The 25,342-nt window shown below is 37.6% G+C and overlaps 1 protein-coding gene across 2 annotated transcripts; it reads left to right on the top strand.

Moving 5' to 3' along the window:
- LOC131167095 (probable E3 ubiquitin-protein ligase BAH1-like) lies at positions 1-22,910 on the top strand. Of its 2 annotated transcripts, none has more exons than XM_058125901.1 (6): positions 1-707; positions 5,394-5,638; positions 5,728-5,976; positions 6,066-6,203; positions 22,484-22,542; positions 22,615-22,910. In XM_058125901.1, the coding sequence occupies exons 1-6, from the start codon at positions 503-505 to the stop codon at positions 22,718-22,720; spliced, it is 1,002 nt and encodes a 333-aa protein (XP_057981884.1). In that variant the 5' UTR covers positions 1-502; the 3' UTR covers positions 22,721-22,910. The 2 variants fall into 2 exon arrangements, with proteins under 2 accessions (XP_057981884.1, XP_057981892.1); XM_058125909.1 differs by having other exon boundaries at positions 155-707; positions 5,394-5,557.
- Positions 22,911-25,342: the final 2,432 nt, after the last annotated feature.

Below are 25,342 nucleotides of genomic sequence, written 5' to 3' on the forward strand. Positions count from 1 at the left end.
GTTGTGATGGACGTCTAATTGCAACCAAACAGCAGGGGAAGGACTTCCCACGCGTGGCCACGTTTTCACACGTGGCGTGTTCAAATCAAACACGAAATGCTTGCGCTCCCTCCGCCTTGCAAAACTCGAACTCGTTGCGGTTTAAACCGTTTCTCTTCGGACTCTCTCTCTCTCTGCAGGTTACAAGTGGACTACTCTTTCTCTCTCTAGGTTACACCTCCGTGCAGAGCGGTCATGGTGTCCTGCCCTAGCTCGAAATCCGGGGTTTCCTCTCTTCTCAAAGAAAGAACTGTTATTCTCTGATAATTTTCAGGGGATTTTGAACTGATTCCCTCACAGTTCATTTCTTCAATTCCTGCTCCCCCTTCTTCTTCGACATCTCCTCCAAGGATTTAGATTGCTGCTGTTGTTTGAGCTGCTTCGTTTTCTCAATGGTTTTGGTATTTTTCTGGGAATTCAGTTGAAGAATTTTTGGGTTTCGTTCTTATTGCTGGACGCCAAGATGAAATTTGGGGAGACTTTTATGGAGTATCTGCGTGGAGATCAGGAGTGGTTTTTAGGTAAATGCACTCACGTTGAATATAAGCGGCTTAAGAAAGTCCTAAAGAGCTGTCGGACTTGCACGACATTGCAGCATTCTTGCGATACTGAACAGGAAAATGAGAAGGACGCATTGTCAGGGCTGTGTCAATGTGAATCCTGCCCGTGTAAGTTTTTCCTTCTATTTTTTTTTTCCCTCCCTCCCTTTGTCTCCCTCTTTTCGCATTTTTTTGTTCTTGAGCTTGTTGTCGGTGTTCAATTGGAGATTATACTTGACCTGGACAACACTACAAAGGTATCCCATTTCCCATTCCATACTTCTTCTCACCTTGTCTAGGCTTCCAACCTGAAACCTCCGACATGACATTCTCAAACTTTAACCATGGGATCTCTCCTAAGACTGCATGCTTGTTATTTTCTGTACGAGTGTTTCACTTATCAATACGTATATATAACGGGTTTGAAACAGTAATGGGCAATGCATTAGTGACTCTGTTTGTATATATGGCTACAAAGCAATTGGGGCTTGGATGATTTTAAATTGGTGGAGAAACCAGTAACTGCTGATAAACAGTAAACGCTAGAAGCATAATAATTAACTACGTAGGCCCCTTTTTAGTGAAGGGAAGGAGAGGAAAATAAGAAGAACATGTTTTTTTGGTTGTAATTTCTCTCCACATAAAAAAATAAATAAATTATTCTTACATGATTAAGAATTAAGAAAAATTAAATGTTAACATATAAAATGAATATAATTTTTAATACTATTTGATGTAGATAGAAAATATAGTGGAAAATATATTTCCTTCTTATTTTCCTTTTCTTTCCTTTTTTTCAAACAAAATCTTTGATCCAAATGGCATTAAGGTACCCAGTATGTATGTTCAATGCACCAGTGCTTGGTAGGAGAGGTGTAAAAATGGAAGGAAAGAAAATTGATGTTTCTCTCCTTTGCTTGTACTTGGTAGAGAGTGGGAAATGAGAGGAAAGAAATAAGCATCATAAAGCTTTACCATAAACCTTTTCTAAATTAAATTATTTCCCAAAGCTATTATTATTTGGTGGCTCAGTTCTGTTAGTACGGGTTGACCTATTTGTTTTAACAAGTTGACTGCTTTCTTCCTGTACAGAATTTTTTGTTCCCTGATTGATGATTTATGAGCTAGTTGTCTAATTCTCTGAAAAAACTGCTTTGTACTGCCAATTACATTTGTTCATCTTGTGCAATTTGATAGAGAACTTCTGGGAACTTCTCTTAAAATTTGTTAAGTTTTCTTAAAATTTTTACATGAGTTCCTTTTGTGAATTATGGATGTAATTGAGGCTTTAGGACATAAGTGTGTAACATAATTTGCTCTCCTTTGTACTTTTTCATGTTCATGACAGGTTTCTACCCATTGTGGTGCTAGTGGATGTAGGCTTTACAACCAAACTATGTAAATTTGTGCATGGGCCCCCAATTTTTTTTCTTTACCTCCCTACTTTGTTATATTATTGCTCTTTAATTAGTTAACTTGGATTGATACTTTTATATTTTTTTGCCACAAATTGGTGCGGGAGAAAAGTACTTTTTATTGCATTGAGTGTTAGGATGTCTATGAAGTTTGATATTGATAAGTTCCATCACGTCATAAGTTTCACTTTGTGGCTAGTCAAGATGAAAACACTCTTGACTCAGCAAGGTTTGGGGGAAGCTTTGGTTGAAAAGTAGAAATGCATAGCATCATGGCTCAAGATGAAAGAATAGATGCACTCTTGCATCATTTGTGGTATATTTGCCAAATGAAGTCCCATGAAAGCTCCTTCATGATGATTCCATTGTCATTTTGCAATTGAAGTTGGATTCTCTTTATATTACAGTCTCTCATGAGTAAACTCCATCTCAAGCAGCATTTGTTTATTTTATGCATGGCTGAAGCCCGAAGGAAAGCTCTTTTTAAGACCTACCGATGAATTTAATTCTACAATTTTGGATTTGGAGGATTTGGATATTAAAATCTTAAAAAGATGATGACGATCAAGCTCTTATACTTTTGTGTTCATTGCCACTTTCTTAGAAGCATTTTTATGAGAATCTCATTATGTCTGTTTTGTATCTTAGTTGAGGATGTTAAAAAGCATCTCTATTTTTTAATTAATTTATAGATAAGAATTTGATTGGGAGTTCGGACATCAAAGGACACTTGGTTTGAAGGGTTAGTAGCTAAAGGTAGGGCTGTAATTTGGGCAGCAAGAAATAAATATATAAATTATAATTTTGACAAAGGAATTTAACTTGTAATTGTTACAAAGGGGAAGGGCACATTAAATTAAAATTTTGTAGGTTGAGAAGCAATCAACAAAGTGAAAAAAGGAAGCAAGAAACACAACTCATAGAAGTTAGTGTCGAGATATACTTTGGTGGGTGAAGTCTCTGAAGTCACTGATTGTAGCAGTTCCAAAGATAAACGGATACTTGTTCAGGTTGTTCTTATCACATTTGTCCCAATTCTCCCTTTACAATCATTCAAGGTGGAGTTGTGTCAATGGGCACTGATGTTTCATGCGAGATTGGAAAAGGAACCATTCAAAACCAGCTGTATGATTGTATGGATAGAACTAGGACACATCACACATGTTAAAAGAAGAATTCTATGTCTCTAGGCACTCTTGATTCAAAGGTTGAGCTCTAAGGGTTAGCAAAAGTTATGTAATTGTGACGAAGATGTTAGAGTACCACTTTACCTAAAAGCTTAAGCTGTTAGGTTGTGGGCCAACAATGCATACCAAGATTTAACAGAAGCTTAACAAGCACGGAACCTCTACTATTTGCTCAGTTACCAAAAATAGTTTTCTATTTTCCTTTTCCAATTTTTATCTTATTTTCCACTCTTCATATTCTGTGAAAAAAATGGAGAAGATGTTCATTCGTTAGAAATGGAAAACAATTTTTAGTTTAAAAAATGTGAAAATTTGTTTCAAATTGTGATTGTTTTCTTCCTATAAAAAAGTTTGAAAGCTTTAGAACATGTTTAAAACACTGTTTTTATCTACATTTTCCATTCTCATGTACTCTCAAATTGATTCTTAGTGCACACAGAAGCATTTTGTAGCAAACACATAATCCCAAGGTATCAAAATGTACCATGTCCTAATAATATATAACACAAATCTCTGAGCTAATTAAAGAAACCATAAATACAAAATAGATTAGAAATTAACCAAATCCTAAATTGTCCGTTGTATTATTAAACAGTTATCCTAAACATTAACCAAATCCTAAGTTCCATCTTCTTTTCCTTTGTCATATGAGTCCACCTACAAAAATAAAAGAAGAAAAAAATTAATAAAATGTTCAAGTTAATTAGCATGTTATATCTAAGTAAAATATCTATCATAAAAGATTTATGTAAAATAAGCTTATAAATAATTAACTTGATACTTAAACACAAGTTACCTGACCTTAATAGGAGCAAAGCCCTATGACTACTATTATAGTTATCCAACGTTTGTTTGGAAATGGCTTCCCTAACCATACTCATCAAACCTTGACATGACATATCCACCTCAAAGTTCTCTTGTGGCACACCAAGGCCAATTTCATCCTAAACTTTCAATCATTTTATATTATATGTTTATCTGCTCCGTATCCATTTTAGTGAAGTTGTGCAAAATACAACATGCTATAGGAAAACTTTTGTTGCCTTAGATGGTAGTTCAGTATTGATTTCAAAATAGGAAATCAAAGTTTTAGCATGCCAATCCTCTCTCTATTACATAAACCAATAATGAGTGCGTATAGTTAAATAACTCACGTCTCCTTTCACCCTTGTTTTGCAATTCGTTTAAATGATATCGCTCTCCATGATATGGAATAAAAAAGCCAACAACATTTGAGTAGCGAGCATATACAGCATAATAATAGTCTATAATATGAGACAGTAAGATCATCATTTTGGACAGAAATGATAATCAATACATTTTGCACTATAATAAGTTTAATCTCCTTTCATAGGCCTGATTGCCATCCAATAATGCACCCTGACAAATCTTATTCTTCTAAATGCATCCCCAAATGACCAAACATTGAGCACAAGCCATTGGAAGAATATTTTGATGCTGCCAAGGATACTCCGACCCAGTCATTTTGAGCTGGATTCCTCTCAATCATAAAGATGAAACCACCTTGCCCGTGTTTTCTAATCGCGGATAAAAGGTTTCCCTTCAATTTGGACAGTTTTGAGACATTTCTCTGTCATGTTGATTGACAGCCATGGCAGAACAGAACTGAGGAAGAAATAGCTTTGAGAGGAGAGATACAGAAGGATTGACAAACATGACTTGTGTTATTATATTTTTTGTTGTTAATAACTTGCATGTCTACTTTTTTTCCAAAATAAGTAGCATGATCGGCAAAATGTTTTTGCTTGAAAAAGGAATGGGAATCCAAGTGACCATTTTTGGAAAGATGTAATAGGGTCAGTTGGTCAACCATGCATATGTTAAACTTTGTGACTCTTATGACTTGACCTTCATTCAATGAGGTTATCTTCACAAGTCACAACATACATTAGATAGTTTAGCTTCCTATGTAAGAGACCTATTTGTAGAAACCTCATCAATATGATCTTTGCTATGAAGAGGAATGTAATAGCTATGCTTAGTTTTGGTCCTATAAATATAATTCACAACTTGGTAATTTTTCATATCAATATGTTAATGTGGTCTTTTTTTTTTTTTTTGGAATGGTGTTCCATCCTCCCTTTTGTTTTGTTTTTAGGAGGATCCTCATCCTTCACTTAGTTTTCTCCTCTCTCTATTGAATAATTCTTCTTTTTGTATAAAAAAATAATGTTGCTTTAAGTGTTTTGCAGTGTGTGATCAGAAGTTTTTCTCTGAATTGATGAAAGAGGCTTCAGACATAGCTGGATGCTTTAACTCTAGAGTCAGACATCTCCTTGATCTTCATATTGCTAGTGGACTGCAGAGATATGTGCTACGATTGCGTCAGTGTTTTAAAAATGATCAGCAAATCATGGTACAAGAAGGTCGGATGCTGATTGAATATGTTACGATGAATGCAATTGCTATTCGGAAAATCCTTAAGAAATATGATAAAGTGTGTACTGGATGGAATTAGTAAGCTAATTTAGATTTCTTTAGTTGCTGTCTTTTTGTGTTGGACAATGATTTACATGGTTTTGGCAGGTACATAGCTCTGTAAATGGCAAGAAATTTAAGACAAAGATGCGAGCCGAACGTATTGAGCTTTTGCAATCACCTTGGATTATAGAATTGGGAGCTTTTTATTTGAACTTCAACAGATCTGATAGTGGAGACTCTGATGAGGTCTTTAGTCACTTCTCTTGTGATCTTGGTGCTATGCAGCCTGTGATGACATTAAAGCTTCCAGATTCTGTGAAGTTAGAATATAACCTGACTTGCGCAATTTGCTTGGTAACCGCTTATTTCTGTTTGCGTTTTAAGTGGAAAAGGCATGGGATGGGGCGTAGTTGTTCTCTTACTCATAGTTGGTTATGTTATAGGATATAGTTTTCAATCCATATGCTCTGAGCTGTGGCCATCTTTTCTGCAAGTTGTGTGCTTGCTCAGCTGCTTCTGTGATGATCTTCCAAGGTCTCAAGGCTGCTAACCCAGAGTCTAAGTGTCCTATTTGTAGAGAGGTCAGTATTTATTTGTACTTTTTCATACAATCTTTAATGGATGAAACCAGGGAATGTTTACACGCGTGGTACTTATCCACTTAATCTCACAGAATTCCTTCTCCATCTGTATAGATCTTTCTTTGAAAGGAATTGATCAGATGGTGGAACTTATCCCTTGCCTTTCTTTCAGAGTAGACATTTTAAGTTTCAAGATTACCAAATTCAATTTTTTGTGCAAAATATTTTTCTAGAGTATTATGATGTGAATAAAATCACATTGATATGATCCAAATCCAAAACTTAGGTGACTTTTAGATGACCACAATGATTCATTGATACTATTTAGTATTTACATTACCTGCTGGGGTGATGCCATTTACACCCCTCTGATTCTGTGACTCTTTTCAATATTTTAGTATGGAATATTTTATGGAAAATGTAAGAATACAAACAAACCTTTGCTGTATACTTAAATGAAATTATTTTTGTCACTTTGTACATAAAGTCTTTATATTTCAGCTTTTGTTTCCTTTCATTTGTATTGAGAAATATATTAATAAATTCTTATTTTTTCTTTTTATGTATTTTTTTCCTTTTGATGTGCGTGGTTCTTTGCTAGAAAATTGCTAGAAACATTTAATTGGCAAAGTCACCCAACTCTTGTCGTGTGCACTTAGGTTTTGCTATATCTATTTCTAGTCTTCTCATATCGGGCCTGCCAGTGCTGAAGGAGCTAGGCCGCAATTTTATAATAATGAGGTGGGCTTTGGGCTGCCTGTTCCTGGGTCCAGTAGCAGGGATGTAAGGCCAGCTCAATGGATATGAAAAAGATTGTTAGAGGCAAAAATAAATACGAATGGGCTATTAAATAGAAGCTGAAGTCCAGGGCTTCAAAACCTGTTTCGATGGAGAAGGGCTGCGTAAGTCTCGAAAACATTCTGAGGCAGAAGAGACAATAGTATGTGGAAGGTTCTCTCAAGATGTTTTTTAAGAGGATGGTGAAGAGGTATCAAGAGGAGATTGCTCCAATTTCAGCTGCAATTTGGATGGGGTAGGTGGGGTTAAAGAAAGCCCTCTTCTTAGTGATTTTGTTGTATTAAGAGGCTGATGATTGATGTCTATTCAGTAATGGTGAGAATCAATAGTGCTCTATTGCCACTTTACCTAAAGCTTAAGCTGTTATGATGTGGGCCAACAATGTATATAAGCCTTAACACTCTGCCCACACGTGCAGCCTGATTGCGCATGGCAAGGTAAATAAATGATATACAACACGCATTACAAGGAATAAGATAATTCTTAACAAACAAGCAATAAATGCAGGCAACAAGACTAGAACCCAAGACCTCCTGGCAACTGTTGCTTTTTGATACCATGTTAGATTGCCACTTTAGCTAAGCTTAAGCAACTAGGTTGTGGGCTAACAATGTGTATCAAGCCTTACAAACAGAGCATAATATTGTTAAATTAAAAGAAGTCAAGACTAAAGCCTTTGAGAATGGGAAGGAGGTGATTTTGTGGGATAATGGTCTTAATTCTCCATCATCCCAAGAATTTAGTGAGGTCTTACAATGACCTTGATAGTATGAGTGAATTAGAAAGGGATCTATTGCTAGATCAACTAATTGAAAATTATGTGTTAAGGGATGAATTTGTTAGGTGACAAGCTTTGATGTTGTGGAATTGGGGGAATGTGACTTTCTTAGATAGCAAGAGGGCCAAAAGGGTTGAAGTGGATTCAGACAGACCTTTGAGAATGCGTAGTTGGTGTTTGCCAATTGAAGGAAGCCACTTACTATCAAAATGCTGTAGTAGAGGAAGCTTCTTTGGCCCTTGTTCCTTTTAATTCACATTCAGCTCTTCATGTTTCTAAGAGTGAGTGGATTGGATGAACCTTTAGTGATCTCTCTTGCAATTGCTCAATGAGTGGTTTCTAACACTATGAAATGTGTTCTTCCCATTCCAAGTAGTGGGAGTCTGGGACTAATTTATTAAATTTTTCTACGTGCCAAATGGAGGAAACAAAAGGGGAAAAGAATGTGTTATCTTGTGTACTTTAGGGGGTGAGAGAGATGATCAAGATCTGCAAGGCTTTCTAGTTATGAGTTTTAGGTTGATGGGTCCCTTAGATAAGGAGCTTAAAGTGGCTGTTTTGCCAAAGAACTATGAGAGAAAGAACAAGATAGTTGAGAAAGTCTTGAAAAGCATAGTATCTTGATATCTTCAATCATTTATAGGGTTGGGGGGGGGGGGGGTTGAAAAGGAGGGTAAGATTGTTAAAATATGATGTTCATGCTTTGGAATGTTAAAGTTAGGAGATTTCAAGAATAAGGTTTGGTTAGGGAAGTGGTGGCTACATATTCTTCCGAGATCTTAATGTTAGAGGAAAGGGGACATTATTAGGTAAATTTGGTAGGGTAGAGGTAGATTGGGCTATACATCCATCTCAAGGGGCTTTTGGTGTTATCTTGCTCATTGGGACACTTAGGTGGCTAAATTAGTGGACTGCATTAGCGGTTCTTTTCCTTGTTAGTGTTGTTGGAAGTGGATGGTAGGGGGCAGCAGTGATTTACTTTGGTTTGAGACCCATCTAGATCTACTTTGGATCTCAATTTTGGGACTAGAAGGCACAGATATTGACTTGGGACATGAGTACAATATGATAATGATATGGAGATACGACTATTTTGCAAAAATAAGGATAGGATACGGTGAGGATACGTTAGTTAATTAATCTAAAAATAAATATATTTAGGCATGCTTTTCCTTTTAAATGAAAAAAATTGGTAAGAAAATGGGGAAGAGGGAGGGACTCATGTTACAACTTGCAAGAATAGGGAAGAGTGAAGTAGCTTCGATGTAGGTTCTACAGGCTGTTCGACTTCAAGTTTCTTGAACAAAGCTGCAGTTTGGAACACAGAGAAGAAGAATGAAGAGAAGGGTTTTGTTGCTTTGAGGCAAGCACTGTGCTTAGAAGACTGAAGAGAAGAGGCTTATAGATGTCTAGCGACGATTACGATGAAGCTAAGGTGTTTGGCAATGGAGGCTGGGAGGGTGGTTTGAAGACTGTGAGATGTCTGGTGATGGAGGTTGGGAAGGAGGTTCTAAGGGTAAGAGGAGGTTCGTAGGCTGTGCAATGTTCGGTGACAAAGGTTGAGGAGGTTCTAAGGGTAGGGGGGAGGTTGTTCGTTGCGAGAGAGAGAGCCTACGATTTAGACTTTAGTTGTTTGTGAACTGTGTTCGTTATAGTGTTCTGTATCTCAACTTTTCTTTTTTTTTGTTAAGGGCCCTAAAATGCCAGCATTTCATGCCCAACCTGTATCCTGTGCATACCCCTTTGGTATCCAAATGTGTCTAGCCATAGCTGAACGTGTCTAGTGAATTTTAAAATAGAAAATGGATTATGATACGTGTCCAACATGTATCCGGTTGTGTCCAAAATGTATTTGTGTTTGATACAAATACTTTGACCCTTTTGAAGTATCCATGTTTCCTAGTTTTGGGAGGAATGCGGCCTATGTATGGGTTGTGTTATCCAAGGTGGGTGCTCGGAGTGACTCTAATGTTGTGAGATTTCCTTTTAAAAAAAGGCGGAGGTGAGGTTTTTGGCTAGCATGCAGTTTTGGATAGCTTCCTTAGAGTTTGTCATTTGATAGAAATTAATTTGTAGAATGCTTGGTTTACTTTGTTTGTTGGGGGGGAACATAGCAGTAGCTAGTAGATTTTAGCTAGGCCAATTTCATATCATTTGCCCATTTGGTTGGAGTCTAGAAAGGTTTGATCTTCATTTTAGCTTGAGAATATGTGGATGGAAAATCATGGTTTTTGTGATTTGGTTATGGAGCCTTGGAGTAGTTGTGATGTTGGTTGAAAGGTTCATGAAGAAGCTTAAAGGGTTGAAAGAGGAGCTAAAAATGTGGAATTTAGAGGTGTTGGTAGATGTTGAAGCTTTTAGAAGGGAGCATTTTGAGTGAGTTGAGTGTGTTTGAGAGGAGGAGATTGAGGTGGGGCTTTCTGAAGATGAGAGAGTGAGGATGGTTAGTTAAGAGAATGATCTAAAGACTGTTCTTTTGTGGGAGGCTAGGTGGAGGCGAAAAAAAAAATTAAAATAGGTTGAGGAGGGGGACTGCAATTCTAAATTTTTTCGTAAGGTGGCAAATGGACCAATGAGGCGTAATTATGTAATAGAAATGGAATTGAGGAATCGGTTAATGGTGACTAGTGAGAAGATGGTAGAAGAAGAGGTCACTAATCTTTTTAGAAATATGTTATAAAGGAAGATTTTGGAAAGACATGTGATTAAGGGGTTGGAGTGGAGTCCTATCTCGGATATTTAGATGTCTTGGTTGATGAGGCATTTTGAGGAAGAGGAGGTAGGGAGGTTGAGTATTGAGAGGGATAAGGCTTCCTGGCTTGATGGTTTTAGCATAGATACTTTCTTCCCCCCGGGGTGTGTTGAGATGTGGTAAGTGTAGTTTTGAAGAAGAATAAGTCTATTAAGGTTTCGACTTTTAGGTCTATTAGTTTAGTATGTAGTGTATATAAGATCATAAGTAAGGTGCATGCTAATAGGTTGATTAATGTCCTTAGTGATACTAGTTGTCTTGCACAAAGTGTTTTTGTGGGAGGAAGGCAAATTGTGGATGCTATCTTGGTTTCTGATGCGGTAGTGGAGGATGTTCGTTATAAGAAACTAGTGGCATTTTGTTTAAATTATACTTTGAAAAGGCTTATGATAGTGTTAGTTCTTGGATTGCATACTAGGGAGGAAAGGTGTTGGAGTTAGATGGAGAAGTTGCATTAGGGTTTCCTATCCAATGTTTATTTTTTATTGCTTGTCAATAGGCTGCCTAAAGATTCATTCTCTTCTTCTAGGAGATTAAGCAAAAAGATCCATCATCCCCCTTCCTTTTTGCCCTTTTTGTGGATGTGTTGAGCAGAATGATAATAGGGTCGTATATAGGGGATTGTGAGAGGTATTAAGGTGGGTAAGGAAGAGGTTGTAGTGTTTTATTTGAAGTTTGTAGATGATATAATGGGCATGTTGACTTTTTACTAACATTCTCACTATTTTGCAAATATTTGAGTCTTTGATCTTGGAAGTAGTTGAGGTAGAGTGGTATTGGGCCTATTAGTGTTACTCCTGAGAGGATTTTGGAGATAACTTCCCTAGCTGGATGCGGTGTTTAAGAGTGTCCATTGATCTATCTAAAAATTCCTTTGGGTGGTAAGCCCCGTTCATTAGCCTTTGGAAATCCAATGGAATCTAAGGTTGCAAAGCTGTTGGATGGTTGAAAAGGAGCACTGTTTTCTTTAGGTGGTAGAATTAGTCTTTGTTCACACCACCCTTTCTATATTGTTGTATTATTTATTTCTTCTCATATGGTTAGCTCAAAAGATCAAGAGGATTATGAGGGATTTTCTTTGGTCAGGTTTAGGGGAGGGGAGAGATCATTTGGTTAGGTGGGAGGTGTTGTGTAGTTCTATGGAAGATATGGGTTGGGACTTGGGTCTTGGTAATTTGGTGTCTACACTTCCCTTTTGGCTAAGGTAAATGGTTGTGAGGTTTCTTTTGGAAGTGAATTCTCTTGGTCAGGAACGGTAAGTAAATTTGGCTTGCAAAATAATGGGTGGGATGCTAATTAGGGAGTCAGAAGGTCTTTATGAAGTCCTTGGAGCTTTATTTCTCAAATTTATCCTCTTTCTTTTTATTTTTTCCCCCTTTGACTAAATCCCATTTGGGGAAAGGTAATCCTGGTAGGTTTCAGGAAGGTGTTTGCGTGGTGGGGCAGCATTATCTTCTTCCTTTGCTCAGCCATATCACCTTTCTTTCCATCATAGTGATGCGACTCCCTCTTTTCTTATTGTTGAGAGGGATGCTTTTTTTGGGACTCACTTTAGAAGGGATTTGAATGGCAGAGGTGGAGGAGCTGTCTTCTTTCATTTTTCTGGGAGAGTTGTGAGTTCTCCAGTAGGTGTGATGAAGAGTTTGCTCTTTGGATTCTTCAGGGGAATATTCTTGTAAAAATATTTCTTTTCTTATCTTACTAAGATTGACATGACTTTTCCTCTCTATCAGGGTATTTGGGAGGCAAAGTTCCTTCTAAGATAAAGGCTTTTGTTCCGCTGGTGACCCTTATAGAGTTAACACCAACAATCTGTTGCAGAGTAGGAGGCATTCTGAAGCCTTGTTACAGATTTGTGTATTGTGTGTGGAAACAGTTGAGGATGTGTCTCACTTATTTATTCATTGTTCTTTTGCTTGGAACTTGTGGAATTCTCTTTTGAGGGTGCTTGGTGGAATGTGGATGTGCCCAAAATCAGTGGAAATTCTGTTGGTTTTTTTTTTTGTCATGTTTCTTTGGAAGACTTGCAGTGGGATTGTTGGATCTGCTTCACTGAATTATTTTCTGTTTTATCTATGATCCTAGATCTGTTTTCGTCATGTTTTCTTTGGATTGGCACCCATTTAAGTTTAAGAGTTGGAAAAGAAGTCTTGCGATGGTTTTCTCTTGTGCAATGTTTTCTCCATCGCTCATCTCACTTCTGCTCATTACCATGGTGCCATTAATTATTGATGGTGGGCATTTGCTTGGTCCAAATCGAAGGAAAGTCCTTTGATCTGAGTTTGGTTAAAGTAGGGAGGAAGATTGGAGCTCTGTTTGTTCGTGAGAGGAATCGTAAATGCAATTGGTGGGTACAACTTTCTTCAGCTGCAGTAACATGGTTTTCACAGGTGTTCTTGTATATTGCTGGTAGGTTCAGCGAAGGCTTTTGAAGCTTCAGGGTGGGTTATGTTGATTATTGGATGGGGATTCATGCGACTAGGACAAGGGAATTTTTGGTATTAGAGCATGGATGGAGGGTAAAAGGTATCCATTTTTGTTCCTTAAGGACCAAAAGGTGATGGTTGGTCTCGATTTGGGGATGAATTTGTTGTTGTGAGGAGTTCTTTTCTGTCAGGCTCTATTGGAGTAGATAGTAAGATGATCAATGAGAATCAATCCTGGAGTTAGGTAGTTTCAGGAAAGGTAGGTGTTGCTGGAGGGCAATCAATTTCTAAGGGTGTGCGGGAGGTGGTCTGTGTTCGATGTGGAGGTAATATGAAGAGGAGTTCCTTCGGTTTGCCATGCACGAGCAATTGATGGTGCTAGAGGCAAAGGTTTTGGCTGAGCAGTTGAGATCAGAGGCAGCTAGGGTTCCCTACATGGACGATGGGATGATGAAATCTAGTGGGCTGGGCCTGGGTCTTTGTCGATCAATATTGGTTTGGGTCGGTTGTTTGAAAATAATAAAAGCCTGTTAAAATCTTTGTTGGGTTTGTTGGTTAAAGAGGCCCAAGAGCAGTATTATGACTATATTGGGCTTGACAAGTGCGAAAGAAAATAAACAGGGTAGTATGCAATAATATAGATGGCCAAATGAATGGGTAGGGGCAAAAGCTTTTACAGGTCCCCAATCTTGATGAAGCCCTTTTGCAAAAGACCTGTGAGTAAGAGTTTTTTCCAATTTTAATTTATTTTTTAATAAAATATTAAATAATAGTTTGATTGGGAAAACATTTCCCATTTTGATGCTTACATAATCTTGCTGGACCATCCAGGAAGATTTAAAGGGCCAAGGCAATTCAGGTGTTGACATGTGGCAGGCAAATCTCGCTGGATGGTCCAGCAAGATTTGCATGGAATGCTTCTCTCAAATCCTTCACCCTTTGTTCTTCCCCCTCTTTCCAACCCTAACAGCCTAACCCCGTCGGAGTCTGCCGACTTCGCCACTGCCTCCGCCTCCTCCTCCTTCTCTGGCAGGCGCCGCCCCACGCAGTGCCGCAGCTTGGAGAAATGGTAGCTGTAAACCCAAAGGAAAAACAAATTAAAGAAGATCAAAGGCTAACAAAAAATTTGCATTAGAAACTCACCCTTCGGCTGACAGGAGAAGCAACCAAGGGAACTGGAGAAATGAAACATAATATAAGATTAACTGAAGAACCATATAAGAAAGAACATTTGAAAGCAAAACAAAGCAAAATAACTGTAAACCCGTAAGAAATTCCCCCTGAAAGCTAATAACCCTATTAAGCCCAAAAAAAAAAAAAAAGTATCCTTTAAAGGACAACTAAGGTGACAGTGGATTTGGAGTGGTGTGGCAGCAGCAATGCAAGCCATAGAAGGAGATAGTGGCTTAAAGTGGTAAAGTCCATTAGCTTCATGCCCTACGCCAATCGTCTTCCTCGTGTTCAAATCTTGAATGTCTACAAAGTCAAGGAAGCGTGTTACTGAACAATTCATGGATTTGGTAATCTTGCTAACTGCATAAGATTGAAAGAGAACTTGGGAATATACAAAAACAGAGGAAGAGAAATAAAGGAAGTGGTATTTATAATTCCTATTCCCTTTAAGACAGTGGTGGACCCATCAACAAGGATAACACAAGGTAAGTATTTAGGATACTAGACAGTAGAGAAGAAATCAGGTGTACCTTTTGTATGATCAATGGTAGCGGAATCTATAGCCCAAGGACTAGGACGAGAAATACAGGTTGGTAGACAAGTTGTAGGGTTACCTATCTGAGCAAGAGATGCAAAGTTGGGATGCTTGGTACTCTTGGAATTTGAAATACTCTTTTCCTAACATAGATATAGTATGTTGCTCCTTACTTGGCCCTAAAAGTGTGGAATCTATGATGGTTGTGTTGGCAACATGAGGAGGTTTGTGTGGAGATCCCAACACTACTCAATAGTATGATCTCCTCATCCACAATGAGTGCACGTGTGAGGAGGGCCTCTACCTCGTCTATTTTTTCCACAATAGCCTTGAACACCTTGAGAACTTTTGTGGCTGCTTGGTTGAAAGTTGAAACACTAGATGCATGGGTGTAGGGGAATGTGCGCTAGAGGAAGCACGAAAGACACAAGAACATGAAATTGTTATGGAAGTAGAGATCGCCATGGCTTTAGCCTCGTAAGGATGATAGTATTACTTGCTACAACATGACCTGTGTGTGCATGTATTGAATTCCTATTGTGTGAAATGACTGGATGTGATGTGGCATTGTGTGTTGTTTGTGCTAATGGTATTTTCGAATTTAAGCAAATTGGGTTTGTGTCCCCATTGGGTGAAAGGCCCTAAACCTTTCGATGGAATTTCCACGTTACGCGGTGATTGGCTAGAGATTGGCACTTGTTTTGAAATGAAAATTTGCACTTGTTTGATATAGCACTACTATGTTGAAATATGTGCTATTTGAATGTGATAAAGAGATTGCTTATGATAAAGAGATTGCTTAGAATAAAGAGATGTCTGTGACAATATGATTTTGCTTGCATATAAAGAAATCACATCTTAAAATCCTTATATAAATAAGGGTAGATTAAGAATGTTTACTGAGCTCCCAATTGCTCACCTTTTTTCCATAACAACTTCATGTTCCTGCTTGCTAAGTTTTCCAAGAGATTGCCACTTGGAGGGGTCTTGGTCTTGGTAAATTTTTTTCTAAAAGCACTTGTCTAAATGATTATGACGGTTTTACTTAGAGGGGTCCTTTATTTGCTTAAAGTCATTAAAGTAAATTTGGATTGCATGTGACTGGGTGGATGCTAATTTGGGAATTAGATGTTTTCTGGGAAGCCCAGATGTTTTTGGGAAGCCCCTAAAGGTATATTTCTCAAATCTATCTTTTTTTTTGTTTCTCATACTAATTTTTTCTTGGGTAATGGCTCTCGCATTCGTTTTTGGGAAACATCTAGTTGTATAATGTTGCTTTGTCAAATAATTTCCGTTTTCTTTATCTATTGGATTCTTACTTTACTAAAAGCGTAAGCTAATAGGTTGCAGGCCAACTATGTATGTCAAGCTTTAACACTTTCCTGCATATGCAGTTCGACAGCACATGGAAAGAACACACAATAGATAACGCCTATTATAGGGAGTACAATAATTCTTTTAAACACCACATAATAAATGTGGGCAATGAGACTAGAACCTAAGACCTCCTAACAATTAGCTCTAATACGATGGTAGATTACCACTTTACCTAAAGCTTAAGCTAATAGGTTGTGGGCCAACAATGTATATCAAGCTTTGACATTATCATTTGAGTTTAGGACATAATGAAGTTATTTTCTTCTTTTTGATTTTTGAAAGTCATTTACTTAGGATTTCTATTTTGAAGAACTCTTAATGATAGGGAGGTAGAAGAGTTATCTTCCTTGTTGATGTTGTTGGGGAATTGCTCTCCTTCCTTTAGGATGGATAGTCGATCTTGGTATTTAGATTGTTCATGGCTTTATTCTTCCAAACCCTAGGTTGATTACTTGATTAATGCTAATATTTCCTATACGCTCTATAAAATTAATTGGAAGGCCAAAGTTCCCTCAAAGATCTAGGCTTTTATTTGGTTGGTTGTTCCTAATAGAGTTTACACCAACAATATGTTGCAAAGTAGGAGACCTTCAATGGCAGTTTCTCCTAATATCTATGCTCTTTGTCTTAATAGTTTGGAACACCGAACACTACTCATTTGCTTGGCATATGTAGAACAAGCTTTTTGATCTTTTGGTGAAATTTGGTTTTGTTTGAAGTTAGTTAGGATTGGTTAGCCACTTCATTTTCTGGTTTTGGTAAAGGGAAGGATGCACATGCTTTGTGGATTTATGGGGTTTTTGCATATTTGTGGGTTTTGAGGCTCGAAAAATATGCTCATTTGTTTATGGGGCAAAAGCTGAACTTACCTTTGTTATAGGAGAAGGTTCGTTATTTTGCCTCGCTTTCGTGTTCTTTTGCTAGTTGTTTCAAAGGAGTGAGGTTTTCTAATATCCAAAGAGATTGGTTGGCTTTTGATTTATTATTTTTGTAGTTTTTTTTTTTCTCTCTTTTGTTAAGGAGGATTTCTTGTTATCCTTCTTGTACATTCTTCCTTTTCTTATAAAAAAGTCTTCTTCTTTTGCTACTAAAAAAAGAAAAAAAAAAAAAACAATGATTTAGTTCATATTGAACATTGTGTATAGTTTTAGTTGCACAGTGGAATGTTAGGACAACCTCACTCTCTTGTATAGTTATATATATACATCTCAAAGTTGTAAGCAAAATACACCAAGTGATATTCACTTTCTCTTATATAGTTCTCTCTCTTTTACTCTCTTCTTGGTATCAGAGCAAGGTTGGGTTCCTTGTTTAAGGTTCGGGTTCTCAATTGAGCTGTATGCTCTGCACTTGCCACGTATGTGGAGCTTGTGCATCAGAAAGCTTTATTGATAGTAGGTTAAGTCGTATGCTCTGTACCTGCCACTTTTAGTGGATCTTGTACATCAGAAAACTCAGTCTACTATTTTCACGATACCTTCCGATGGCTTTTCCAGTGACTTTCCAGCGGCTTTATGGCAACTTCCAGCCACTTTCTTGTCGGTCGGAGACTTTTCCACCAACTTTCCGGCGACTTGTGCTTTTTCCGACAACTTTTCAACTACTTTTCCTACCTTTTCCGGCGAATTCCCCGACGATCGACGGCTTTTCTAGTAGCTTTTTGGCGACTTTTTTGGTAAATTTCCGGCGGCTTTTCCAATGACTTGCTTTCCTTTGCTGCGTTGATACTTTCGCAGCCTATTTCTCTTCCTTACAATGGCTACTAAGGATGATGATATGCCTACCAAGGACAGCACGTCCACCTCTTCGTCTCTGAACCTTCCACGCCTTGACTTATCTCTGGCTCAGACTGCTTCTGTTCAGAAGGTCACCAGCATTCTTCTGAATGGCAGCAACTTTCATGCCTGAACACAGTCCCTTTGCTTATATCTTGGGGGCCGTGGAAAAGTTGACCGGTTGTTAGGAATGGAGTTTTGCTTTGCTAATACAAATCCGACTTACCGACAATTGTCTATTGACAACTATGTCATCCTGGGTTGGATATTTGCTTCTATGGAAGACTGCCTCTATAGGATGTTCATGTTTCACGATATTGTTCATAGACTTTGGTCTGCCTTGACCAAAATGTTTGCCCACACAAGGTGTGAGGCTCGGATTTTTTAGCTTTATCAGGAGCTCCAATCGGGAGCTCCACTAGGTGACCCATGCTTCTTTGGGTTTATTTGTGATGGATTTCTTCTACTATCTCCAATCTCGGTGGGAGGAGCTCACCCAGTATGAGCCTCTTTCTGAGTTTCCTACCAAGGCAGCAGCTATTGTGGTAAAGCGCCAAGATTGTCAACATACTTATCAGTTCTTGATGGGTTTAAAACGTAAGTTCAAATCACTCCAGACTCATATTTTGAACACGTCCCCGGCGCCCTCTTTGTACGAGGCGTTTGCAAAGATTGATGGTGATGATCGGCAACGATGTCTTCTCCCTAGATTTACTTATTCTAGTGTGCCCAAGCAAGTTGCCCTTGCAGCCCCTACTGGTGCTAGGTCTGTTGACCGCAAGACTTGATTCTGCCAGCACTGCCAACGGAATAATCACACCATTGAGCACTGCTTCATTGTCCACCCAGAGCTGCAGGAGCGTTACTCCAAACAAGCCTCTCATGGTCGTAGTCGTGGTCGTGGCAAAGGTTGGGGACCTTCTAACATTGGAGCTGTTGCAGAATCTCTTCTTGCACCTCTGGCTTCTCTTACTCCTGCACTTACTGCTGCTCCAGATTTCTCTCAGCTTTAGTCTCAGATTAGCCTCCTTGTCTCTGCTGCACCGACTGCATCCTCCTCTATAGCCACCTTTGCTGTAGGTAACCCTATTGCCCTTTTAAGTAAGTCTGGCACACCTGGTGACACACCCGTTTGGATACTAGACTTAGGGACGAACAACCATTTGATTGGTGAAGCATCTCTCATTACATTCCCTTGTCCCTTCGTTGGTTTGTAATGTCCGCTTTGCCGATGGAACCTCTCATTCCATTCATACCCAAGGCACTGCCTGTTTATCCTCGACTCTATCTTTATTCCCTATTAATTATGTTTCACAATTTTCCTATAACTTGTTATCTATTAACCGGATTGCCAAACAATATAACTGTGTTGTGGTTTTCTTACCCAACTCTTGTTACTTGCAAGACCTGAGTTCGAGGAAGATTTTTGGCAGGGGCTTTGAAAGGGATGGGCTCTACTACTTTGGTGATCTGCCTTCTTGTCCTGCATCCTCTTTTGGCTTTCAGGCATTTGTTTTGCCTTCTAATGTTTCTGCTGTTTTCTCTTTAAAAACCTTGGATTTGTGACATGCCTGTTTGGGACACACAAATTTTAAATATTTGTGTTGGTTGTTTCCAGAATTTAATAAAGCTTGTAAGAATTTTAATTTTCAATGTGCTACTTGCTAATTATTTAAGCATGTTCATTCATCTTATCCGTCTCATATGCACCGTTCTCTTGCAGCTTTTGATATTGTTCATAGTGATGTCTGGGGTCCCTCCCCTGTCTCCTTACTCACTCAACATCAATATTATGTCACCTTTATTGACAATTACTCCCCTTGTACCTGGGTCTACCTTATGAAAAATAAATCCAAAGTTTTCTCTCATTTTCAGGCTTAGTTTTCTCTCATTTTCAGGCTTTCTTGCGAATGATTAAGACTCAATACAATACCATGGTTCGTATCTTGAGGTCTGACAATGGCTGTGAATACCTCAATAATGAGTTTCATGCTGAGTTGTGTCAACGGGGTATTCTCCAGCAGCTAACATGTCCCTACACTCCTTAACAGAATGGTGTGGCTGAACGCAAAAATCGCCACATCATGTCTATTGTCTATTGTCTTCTTTGGGGAATGCATGTCCCCAAGTCTTATTGGCCTCACATCGTTCTCACTGCAACCTATCTTCTCAATCGTACCCTGAGTCGTGCATTGTAGAATTATGCTCTACTTCATCTTCTGCATCCTAACAGGTCCATTTTCTCCCGTCTTCCTAGAGTGTTTGGATGCACCTATTTTGTTCATGACCAGAGTCCTTCTCGAACCAAGCTTGATGATAAAGTCATCCAATGCATTTTTCTAGGGTATTCCTCTTTGTCTAAAGGATATCGCTATTATGATCCTGTTGGTCGGCACACTTATCACTCTCTCGATGTCACGTTCGATGAGTCTACCCCATTGTACATTGACTCCTCTTCTTCCATATCTCCGCCAATGCCATCTCCACTTCCTCGACCTGAGCCTATCTTTTTGTCATTTGTACCAGTGCCCTCTTCTCCGGTGTCGTTTTCATCTTCTGAGCCTCCTACCTCTGTCCCCACTAGGCAAGACCATATCTCTTTCACTCCACAAGTTTACACTCGCCGACTGCACCCTTCGAAGTCTTTGCTAGCATCTTCACCGAGCTTAGGTATGTCTCCTATAGTCCCTGATCCCTCTGCTCCCTCCTCATAGTATCCTTCTCAAACTCGTCGAGCTCCTGATTGACTTTCTTTAGTCTATTCTACTGACCACCCTATCTCCTAATATCTTTCTTATCAGGATATTTCCTCGAGTTATCAAGCCTTTTTGGGACAGGTTGATGCTATTATCATACCTTGCTCAATTCATGAGGCCCTCCAAGACCCCAAATGGGTTGCGGCCATGCATACTGAGATGGAAGCTCTATATCAACAACATACTTGAGATCTTGTTCCTCTTCCTTCCGATGCACGCACGGTGGGCTGTAAATGGGTGTTCACAGTTAAGCACCTTGCAGATGGTACTGTTGACAGGTATAAAGCCTACTTGGTGGCTAAGGGTTTCACGCAGATTCCAGGTCAAGATTTTCATGCTACATTTGCTCCTGTGGCGAAGCTCATTACTGTTCGCCTCCTGATCTCTTTAGCGACTCGTTTCACTTGGCCTTTATATCAGCTTGATGTCAAGAATGCCTTCTTGAATGGTGATCTTACTGATACTATTTACATGGATCCCCCTCCCGGTTTTTCTACTTAGGGGGAGTATTCTGGCAAGGTGTGTAAATTACGCAAGTCCTTATATCGGCTTAAGCAATCACCTCATGCATGGTTTAAAAGATTCGGTGATGTGGTTCTCTCTATGGGATTTATTCAGTGTCAGTCAGACCACACTTGCTTTATTAGGCGTCTCTCCCATGGTTTTTGCACCATTATCTTTGTCTATATGGATGATATTATTGTTACAGGTAATGACTTGTCTAGAATTGCTCAGATTAGAAAGGACTTGGGAGACACCTTTGACATTTAGGATCTGGGACCCCTCAAGTATTTCTTGGGCATTGAGATAGCACGCTCCTGTGAGGCCATTTCCCTCTCTCAGTGTAAATCTACCCTAGATCTCCTTATAGACACTGGTATGTTGGGATGTCGGCCTGCTTCTATGCCCCTGGATCCAAATATCTCCCTTTCTGCAGAGTCTGGTGATCCATTGACAAACCCTTCGGTGTATCAGATACTTGTTGGTTGCCTCATGTATTTGACCAACACTCAGCCTGATTTGGCCTATGCAGTGAGCCTAGTAAGTCAGTTCAAGCATTCTCCCAGGACTTCACATCTTGATGCCGTCTATCACGTCTTACAGTATGTGAAGACCTCACCTGGACTGGGATTGTTCTATTCATCTGGAATACAACTAGGTCTTTCCGTGTTTACTGATGTTGACTATGCTAGGTCCAAGACTGACAGACGATCGACCTTAGGTATTTGTACTTTCAAGGGTGATCATCTTTTTTCTTGGAAGAGTAAAAAGAAGGTGGTGGTTTCACGTTCTTCTGCCGAGGCTGAGTACCGGGTTATGGCACAAGGTACCCGTGAAATCCTGTCGCTACGCTCTCTCCTATATAAGATTGGCTTTCCTGTGACAGACTCTTCCTTGTTGTTTTGTGACTACAAGTTTGCTATATCTCTCTCTTCTGATTCAGTTATGCATGAGAGGACCAAGCATATTGAGGTGGATATTCACTTCATCAGGGAAAAAGTTCGTTCTAGATTATCTCTCCCCACTTTATCTCCTCCAAAGGCTAGGTTGCTGATGTCTTCACCAAGTCTGTTGGCCTAGGTTTATTATAGATTGCTATCTCCAGGCTTCGACTTGTCAACATTTTGTTTCAGCTTGAGGGGGAATATTGAACATAGTGTATAGTTTTAGTTCCACATCAGAATGTTAAGATAACCTCACTCTCTTGTATAGCTATATATATATATATATATATATATATATATATCTCAAAGTTGTAAACAAAATACACCAAGTGATATTCACCTTCTCTTATATAGTTCTCTCTCTTTTACTCTCTTCTGTTCATGATGTGAATATCTTACCCATTGAGATGTTGACATTTATCATGCCATTTATTTGACCTCTTTTTTTGCCCCTTTCTTGTGCAGGTTGGAGTATATGCAAATGCAGTGCACATGTTAGAACTAGACCTACTTGTGAAGAAAAGGTAAAGAAATTCTTGGAAGCTCCCTTTTTTCTTGCGAGTATAATCAGTTTCTAACTCTTAGAAGTCCTATAGGTGCAAAGGGTATTGGAAGGAGAGGCAGGTGGCTGAACGAGCAGAGATGGCAAAGCAATCTAAAGAGTATTGGGATTTACAAACCAAGTACGCAATTGGGTATTGATTTGAATTTGTCTTCTTTTATTTATGGAACTCAAACGAAGCTGCAAAGGGAAGCAGTTTTGGTGGCTTTGATCAGATAACCTACAATCAAGCTGATAAGAACTTTGTTAGGTTAATTCCTGTCCTCACCCCTTCCCCAAACAAAATAAACAAACAAATAAATAAAATGGAAATGATATTCGTTTCTGATATTTGTTTTTGTGAAGGGAGACTACTTTTTAGTTTGGGTTTGTTGATGATTTCTAAGAATATAGTAAAATATTCTGTAAGAATTATGGATTTTAGGTCTTGAATTTAGGTTTATGTGGATTTAAATAATAATTTTGTGTAGCATTTTGTCCTACTCCATATAAATTCAAATTTAAGATCTAAATTCCATGCTCCAAAAGAGAAAGATGAAGATTGGCTTAATGAGTATCTCTTTCTTATATTGAACTTTGTTCATTGTTTATTTATTTGTTGAGTCCTTATATTGTATCCAAATTAAGATAGTACCTCAGGTACCTCTACACATGTTCAAGAGGTCTGAGTACTGAATTTCATGTTAAATCATCTTTTCTCCATGTTTAGGAATTTCATGTTAAATCTTCGGAATTCGAATATGAATTTGTGTAGATTTGAGTAATATACAATACAAAATTGTACCGACTTCTGTATAAATATGCACAAATCAAAATTTGATACCTAAAATCCATATTTTCAAATACAACCTCTATATATTAAAAGCATTGTTTCTAATTTTTCTAAATGGTTGCGATATTCATTGAAAATCAGATTTGGATTGAACCATAAGGTATTTACTTCAGAGCACAGGCAAAATTTGCTAATTTTATATTTGGAGCTTATGTGAAAACAGCAATTTTTTATTTTTATTCATTTGTTTGAAGCTCTGGCTGAATCATTCAGAAATTGGTTTGCAAATTCAGTATGAGCTTATAAATATGTGATCTAAAAAACCGTGAACACATAATTGCATGTGATGTTGGGAAATGTATGTCTACTATTCTGTTTAAAGAGACCTTAAATTTGCATCTGTATTGGATTTGGGATAAAATGTAATATATGAAGTTATATTGAAATTTGTCTACGTCCATTCAAATGCAAATTCAAGGTTCGGTACTATAGGCCCGTACAATATTTTAAGCCCTTTTATGGCATATCTGTAGTAATCGAGTAATGTTATTTTTGCATACTTTTTGTACTCTGCCTATTGCTTTTGCAGGAGTGCTAAGGCTAAAAGTAGAAATGTATGGGGGAATAAACTCGTCATTGTCACGAAGCAAAATATAGTCCACTACAATAAAGTTGCTAACAAACTCCCATACTCAAAGGAATCATGCACATACTAACTTTGCGTTTCGGAGTATATATTTCAAACCTTATATTTGGATTTGGATAGATTTTGACAAATTTTAAATTCAATTTTATATTACATTTTATTCAAATTCAATGCAAATCTAAATCCAGAACCTCTCCAAATATATGATAAATTTCTATATGTGCATTCATAACATAAATTGATAAAAATTTGATAACATAACTTTAAAATTATCTCTATTATTATTTAAACAACTTAGAATTATTTACAATCATTTTTATTTAATCATCTTTTAAAAAGTATTAATATCCTTCAAATTATAAATATTTAAAATAATAATGAATACATAAAAAAACAAGAATAAATATTTAAAATTCTATTTTACGAATTTAGTTTTAGGTAAAACAAAGTTTATAATATTTCTACCATTTCTATTTTCTTCTATAAAATAGAAAATTTGTAAATAATTTTAAATTTAAATTCTTAAAATATTTTGACATGCATGTAGTGTGTGCCTAAGACTAATAAATGTAAAAATATGTAAGTGTATTCTTATTCAAAATTTGAAATTAATTATCCTAAAATTATATTTGAAATTGCTAGGTATATCATTTCTGTCCTACTCTTAAAAAAAGATAAAATATTATCAATTTGAGTCCCATTATTCCATCTCCGCCTAATATAAAAATAACATGTTTCGAAAATTACAATAGTTGTCATTCTTTCATCAAAAAGTAATTTAGTCTGGTAGTGTTTGAAAATATGGGATTCAAATATCAAATTTAGATTTATACAAATTTTGAAGAAATTTAATATAATTTTATATTATATTCTATTTAAATCTACATAAGTTCGAATTCAAGATTCCCCATTTGGGATTTGGGAGTTGCACATATGGCAAAGTGGATTTTCATAAAGTTAGTGGGCAACAAATCTTCAAACGAAAAAAAAAAAAAAAAATACTATTATGTCATTTTTAAAAAATTAAGTTAGTAAAAGAACTCATTGTTTGTGGCCGGGTGGAATTTAAAAAATGAAATAAATATAAAGAAATAGACTATAGATTTAATTGGAACATTTAAGTGCAAATAAAGTTAATTAATGATAATAAAGAGGGTTCTAAACACATCTCAAATTTGACACATGTTCCTATAAAATAGGATGTTTTATGGGCATCTAACTAAAATTTTAAGTCACTTTTTATAAAAATTGATAAACAGAGAAACTTGAAAAAGTATATGATAGAGTTAGCATAAATCATTATACTAATTATTAAACTATGAAATAATATCAGAATTTTTGAAA

This window comes from Malania oleifera, chromosome 1 (assembly GCF_029873635.1).
Source record: "Malania oleifera isolate guangnan ecotype guangnan chromosome 1, ASM2987363v1, whole genome shotgun sequence".
NCBI lineage: Eukaryota > Viridiplantae > Streptophyta > Magnoliopsida > Santalales > Ximeniaceae > Malania > Malania oleifera.

What these genes read in the sequence shown, in the direction of transcription:
- LOC131167095 (XM_058125901.1), top strand. Translation starts at nt 503, where the DNA reads ATGAAATTTGGGGAGACTTTTATGGAGTATCTGCGTGGAGATCAGGAG. An exon ending in TCCTTAAGAAATATGATAAA is followed by an intron (nt 5,639 to 5,727) that starts GTGTGTACTGGA and finishes TGGTTTTGGCAG; the next exon opens with GTACATAGCTCTGTAAATGG. An exon ending in TGACTTGCGCAATTTGCTTG is followed by an intron (nt 5,977 to 6,065) that starts GTAACCGCTTAT and finishes GTTATGTTATAG; the next exon opens with GATATAGTTTTCAATCCATA.